This window comes from Pelodiscus sinensis, chromosome 4 (genome assembly GCF_052426305.1).
Source record: "Pelodiscus sinensis isolate ZL-2025 chromosome 4, ASM5242630v1, whole genome shotgun sequence".
NCBI lineage: Eukaryota > Metazoa > Chordata > Testudines > Trionychidae > Pelodiscus > Pelodiscus sinensis.
In genome coordinates this window covers 32,026,671-32,033,245 of record NC_143055.1, presented here as the reverse complement: position 1 = coordinate 32,033,245, position 6,575 = coordinate 32,026,671, and the positions used below count along the sequence as shown (strand labels likewise).

The 6,575-nt window shown below is 35.5% G+C and overlaps 1 protein-coding gene across 4 annotated transcripts in view; it reads right to left on the bottom strand.

Moving 5' to 3' along the window:
• Positions 1-291: 291 nt before the first annotated feature.
• SLIT2 (slit guidance ligand 2) overlaps positions 292-6,575 on the bottom strand; it is a 396,011-nt gene continuing 389,727 nt past the window's right edge. Inside the window, exons 35-37 of one of the 4 annotated variants that reach the window (XM_075930669.2) lie at positions 3,208-3,419; positions 2,789-2,877; positions 1,891-2,124 (exon numbers count right to left, since the gene is read on the bottom strand). In XM_075930669.2, the coding sequence (XP_075786784.1) occupies positions 2,032-2,124; positions 2,789-2,877; positions 3,208-3,419 (394 nt within the window). In that variant the 3' untranslated portion in view covers positions 1,891-2,031. Of the gene's footprint in view, positions 2,125-2,788; positions 2,878-3,207; positions 3,420-6,575 lie in introns of all 4 variants that reach the window. The other 3 variants (XM_075930670.2, XM_075930668.2, XM_075930671.2) reach the window with 3 other exon arrangements.

The following is a 6,575-nucleotide window of genomic DNA, read 5'->3' as shown; positions in this document are numbered from 1 at the left end:
AATTGTATCCTTTGGTATATATGGTTGTGACTATTTTCTTCCACTATTTGATCTGAGGAAGTGGGTCTGGCCCACGAAAGCTCATCATCTAATAAACCATCTTGTTAGTCTTTAAAGTGCTACATAGTCCTGTATTTTGAAACTGTAATAATCCTATGGAACCTAGTCCTTTAGTTTCTCAGCAACTGTACACTAGAATTGGCGTTTTTTCCCAAAATATTCTTTGCAACTACAGATGTTTAATTAAAGATTGTTAAACAATTTAGATCCTCAGAAGAACACAAATAAGAGTTATTAATGAAGTAAATATCTGTTTAATTTACAAACATCAGTAGCTTTACTGATATCAGTCCAAATAAGACAAAGCACACGGCATTACACATGTACATCTAACTTCTTCTGTAAAAAAAAAAAAATTGAAAAAATTGCATTTTTACAGGGTATCCTTGGATTTACTGAAAGAACACAACCCACTATGAATTGTTACCAGTTCTACATCGTAATTTAGCAGCAACATATTAACATAGGGAACATTAGGACAATAAAGTAGTTTTATTATTTGGAAAAAGTCACAGTCCTTGATAGTACAGCCTTTTTTTTCTTTCTGTTTTTTTTTTTTTTAAGGTAAAGGAACTCCATGGGATTATTAATTTGTAAAGGTCTACTATCTAGTGTCATTTTCTACACACCATTTTATTTTCTGTAAGTATTGTGTATATATATAGGAAAAATTTACTTCTATACATTTGCCATCAAGTGTAAAGATATTTTCTCTCATACAAGTTTTCAAGAGGTGTCCTGAATGACTGTTGTATGTGAAAAATGCAAACTATTATCACTTTCCATTTCAGACACCAAGTGGTGAGATGCTTAGGAAAAACAACAAAACAAAAAACAGACCAAACACATTTACTCCAAGATGACATGCTATGTTAGTTCTATTGCAAAAAATCCTGATTTTTAAGTCTTTCTTTAAAAAAAACAAAATACAAAAATATCAGGACAAATATAAATTAATATATATTAAAGCATTGAAAAACAGTAAAAGGGATGACCTAAAAAGGTTAAGGTACAATGTACTTTGATACAATAAATATTTCTCAATGAAACCGAATACTGTATAGAGCTTTTTAGAACTCATAGAAACAAAAATCCATATTATTACTAATTTATCCATCAATAATCTATTTTTATCATTCCCTTAACATTTATATTACAAAAATTAATACTGGAAAAGGGTAGATAAAACACTTTTTGTATGCTTCTTTTGCTAACATGCTGATATAAAAGTATACATCGTCAGAAAATTTCAGTATATTCTCACATTTTAATGTCTCCCATCCATTAAATGGGCATCCCCTCTTCCCAAGATGCTTAATAATTATGCCACATAAAATCCTTCACATACATTTGTTAAACCAATATAATCTGAATCCCTTTTCCCACAACTCTTCCTCATCTATAAGTAATTGGTATGGTCTGTCAACATAATGAAATATATTGATATGAAAGTGAAAAAAAAAACCCTTCATGTTCTGGTCAATAATTTCATCACTGAGCCGTAGGTTGAAAGTTATGTGTGTATAATATCAGTTTATCTTCAGCATGTTATAAAGAAGAATCCATGTTAAAAGCAGTTACATTTCCCATCATTGTTGCAATGTTAAAGGGTCTTTTTTTCCTTCAAAGCTCCTCTTGATTATGAAAAGTTTCAGTTCAAGCACTTGAATCTTTTTGCAAATGACGAATAAGTCTTTATTCTCTTAATAAAAATAAGTCTGTTCTGTATTTTACAATATATTTCAAATATTTTCACTATGAAGTATTAATTAGTCCGACATGGTCAATAAGTATACAACATTTTCAAAAGACAGGGGCACATTTAGGAGGGGCACTTTGTACAGCCACACTTCACCACCTTCTCAACCTCGTCCACAAATGAGGATCCATCAGTGCATTCAAAAGAATATTTCCGTCTCTTGCTTCTTAGTGGTCCGCAGCACTGCCCATTTGAACATCCTCCTTTACAGTCTAGTCTTGATACCTTCTTGGTCGTCTGGCACGCGGCATACCCTTGCTGCTTTTGGTAGTAATCTCTGATTCGTTCCCCTCGACAAGAGATTTCTGTGAAAAACAAAAAAAAACAAAATGATGTATGGCTTTAAAGATGCAAGTTACAGAATGTTTTATAATACACAGCTTAGATAAAAAGATGTCATACTTCTAAATTCAATTCCTATTTTAGAGTTCAACTTTCATTATATATCAGAAATGAATGATTTCACTTGCATTTTCTTGTTTTCTATACTTTACCTTTTTGTGCCCTCTATTTTCAGTAACATCTACATTGTATATATGTAAACCATAAATAAAATACTAGTAGAATGACAAGAAAATGGGAAGATAAAATCTTTATTATGCAAATATACATCTTTTATTCTTATATTGCTTGCAGTTGGTTCTATTTACTGTAGGAAAATGTTTCCTAGAGCATGCAATTTATTAGGTCTGGAGTTTAATATCATTCAGTTTATTATTTAATAGAGGCTATACACATTACACTAACTTTATAAATTACTGAGGTATAAAATCATCGAAACGTGATATCTGTTAAAAGTTCTACCAGTATATTTCAATATTCTAGTCACGTTGATGCACAATACAAAATAAATAAATGCCAGCTGGGGTCAGAAAAAAAAAGGTGGGGATAGAAAGGAAGTGCTTTGATAGACAAAGGAAAAAAGAAAAAAGATAGGGAAGAAAGTCATCCTGTTTTCATCCATCTCACCTGCATAATTCGTTGTGATATATCAGTTGAAGCTGAGAGGTCAAAAGTAGAGTTTGTGATAAAACTAGGAGCAGAATCATTGGATTTGGCTTCTCAGTTGCAGAAGACAGAGAAACAATAAATACACAAAGATACAGCAGGTAAAAGGTAATAATTATATATAGCAAAAATTTGCTTCTCAATAAAGTCAAAAAGAGAAATGTTTTCACAGCAAAACATGATGTAAAAATATTAAAAGTGTAAAATATTTAATAAATGGGCAAATTTGTTAGATTTTTTTCTCTCTCACTAAGACAAGCCCTTTACAATGTATTTTTTTAAAAAAGGAACACAAATGTGTATTGTGAAAAAAAAGTATGGTAATGTTCTGATTGCTTATGTTCTAACACCAAATAATGATAACATGCTGAATTATTTACCTTTATCACAGCTGTCCCCAGTGTATCCGCTGCTGCATTCGCAATATGGTTTCCCCAGGCCGGAAAGCCTGCATTTTCCATGTTTACATCTGATGGACTGGCAGGGGTTAAACAACTCTTCCTCTTCATCACAGAGGACTCCCCCATGTCCCTGCAGGCATTTACAACTGTATGAAAATGCATTGATTGGCAAGCAGGTACCATGTACACATCTACAGGGGAAACAAGCCCAAGAGAATAAAAATAAATTATTCATAGAAGTTTAGATTAAGCAACATTAGCTACATAAACTTTGGATTGTACTCTAAAAGAAATTGCTTTGAGACTTAAATGCATTTTTTTCAGTGAGATGCAATTAAGTGGTTTAAGCAAGTTTTTTTTAGTAATTGGTATGAAAGTTTACAGAAAATAAACTGCAGTATAGAATACTATTCTGTTATTGCCAAAAACAGCCACTGTAGATGTGTTATGGAAGTCTTGTACATGTCATAATTAAATAAATCCAGCATTCCTCATGCACCTACATTTTAAATGAGAGTTTGGGTGTATAAAGAATGCAAGAACATACCCCTAATGAACAAACACTTTAGAAATTAAACTTGAACAGCAAATAGAAAATGTTACTTACCTGTAATTTTGCTTCTTTGAAAGTATCATTTCACAAGGTATGTCTGAGGTGTTGGGCTCCCAGCACAAGACAGGCCAGTATCTCACTAACTCAAAGGTTTTTGGCCCTCTAAAGCTGTGGCAGCCTGGTGACTATGCACAATACCTACCATACCAAATTCAATGATCATTTGCCACCAACTGTTATTCCTTCCAGGTCTATAATCTTCCAGACAGTTCCTGACTGCTTTTTCCACTGGGATCTCAAGATCCACTGAGACTGCACTTTAAAAAGAGGTGGCACAGGTACTATGATTTCTGTTTTGGCTATGAGACCCAACATTTGTAATATGGTCAAAATGTTCCCTTCTGATTCTCATAAACCCCTTCCAGTAAGCTTGTAATGTACTGCATCTGTCCTGAGGCTTAAAGACTGCCTTGAGTTGCATCTACCAGGATGCCTATGTACATTGCTGGAGCACACAGTCAATCACACTCCTCTAAAAGAAGTATGATGTTTCCCAGACGGACAATGTTTAATTTTATTTCACTAAGCACAGACTGAAATCCAGGGAGAAATAATTCCTGACTCTTAACAAAATTATTTAATTGTTACTGTTTTGATTTGATGGTCTTTCTTCCTAGGAGGAATTTTATGTCCTGTAACATTCTTCCTGATATACTAGTTTCCTGGACATGTATTGGTTCCAAGGGACTATCTGTGTGAAAATTCCTGGATGGATCTAACCAATCCCAACAGTCCAATTCAGAATTACTCTAATGCTTCTCCTTCCTGTCTCCAACTTCATCAGGAGAACCCAAATTGTGCACCTTTCCACACTGTACCTTTGGTTCCTCATGAATGATTTAGTATAGTGTGCTTAAAGACTTGGGAGGAAAGTCAATGCTGCTGGATAAGGTATTGACACCACTTGTATCATGGCTGAGCACAATCCTTCTCCCATCCATTGCAGGCTGTGTTGAAATTAATTGCATATAGCATAGCTCTGCCTGCACTTATGTAACCCAATCCCAAGAGATTCAACAGCAGCTCAAACAAGACTCCGGGGATACCAAGACCTCTGACATGCTTCAGCACTGGACCTGTGCAGTCCCTTAATCTCAGGTCTTTTCCAAAAGCTGCAAGTGTTTGGGATGTGGTAATCAGAAGCTTACAGGCTGCACTGCAAAGTCCTGGGTTGTGGAAGTGTCCCAGTGCTGCTGGGCCTCATGTGGCACTTTCTGCATCTAGGCCTTTGATTGAAACAACCCATCATCCAAGAAACAGCCAGAGCTTATGACATCCAACCTGCATGTTCTGCTGAGGATATCAAAAGCCTGATGTGCTATAAAGAGGTTGTCTTTGATGAAAATACAAACTGCATCAAGTCACCTAGTAAGGAGGATCTGCTTGATTTAGAAGGTAGTCAGAAATGTGCCAGTGCCAAGTCCTGAATCCAACTGAACCTTTGAAGCACTCCAGGCCAAAATGGAGTAGAAGAAAATCAAGTGCAGTCTCTTGATCTTGAAATCAAGTGCAGCCTCAATAGCCAAGATCAAACATGCCTAAAATATTACCAAAAGCTACAGAATGAGGACCCTGGAGAACAACTCTATTTTTCTGACACAATGAAACTTCCTACCATAAGAGTAAAGCTCATCTGGGCAGGAGTCAGAACTTTCAGTGGGGCTGGCCTGAGACTATACAAGGAACTATCACCCTCTTCCATTCCTGGCTGAATATTTTCAGCCTGACCATCTCCAGGATGAACACACAGAGGAGCATAAATTCAAAGAGTATGACATAAAAAGTACATGAAATTAAAAAAAAAATCAAAACAGAACACTAAGTTGTCCTCTTAAGGAAATGATAGAAGAAAGAGCAAACTAATCAGGATAGATTTTAATGATGTCACTTAATGCATTACCAAAAGGTGTTTAGACATGTAAGTGATAAAAATAGTACAGAAACTAATATGTAACAGAACAGAATTATTTTAGTGGTGCCGTGCTGCTAACTGGGTCTTTAGTTGCACCCCACACAAAATTTGATGGATGGCATTTTCACATTATATTTGACTTCCAAAACACAAAATGCAGCAGACTTGTTCAGCTGTGATGGACATCTTGAAGCTGATATGTTTCTGGAAGCCACTAGGATTTTCCTTTCTTTGTCCTCTTGAGAGGCAAAGAAAAATGGTTATCCTGGAAAAGAAATCCCATGAATAAAATCCCAGAAGCTTGGTGTGACAGTGAGTGTTAAAATACTTCAAAACTTCACTGATGTGCTGTGGTTTTGGGAGAAGACTTATAAACTTCAAAATACTGAATCATTCTGGAGGCAGTGCAAACTGCTGAAATAATTAAGCCAAAGTCTCAAGGTTATCAGTAGTATCAACACAAAATATGCCAAAAAAGACACTTAAAATCACTCGGTGTAGGAGCTGAAAAACAGCTCAACAGAATCTGAGCTAAACCCTAACTGAACCCACTGGACATCAAAGGAATTTTGTGGTTCTGGATCATGTAGACTGGACTACTGAAAAACTATCAGACAAGAAAAGCAAAAAAATACCTGTGTTTGGAGCTACTTGCAAGAATGAGAGATCAGTGATAACTGTTCCAAAAACTGCAGCTCTCACAGGAATTGGCTTGCTGAATTATGGTGACGAAAATTGTATGGGGAGATGTAACAGGAAACGTAATCAGTAGGTGATTAGAAAGCTCTGAGTTAGCAGAGTTCCTGACCTGAGAACCTTGTG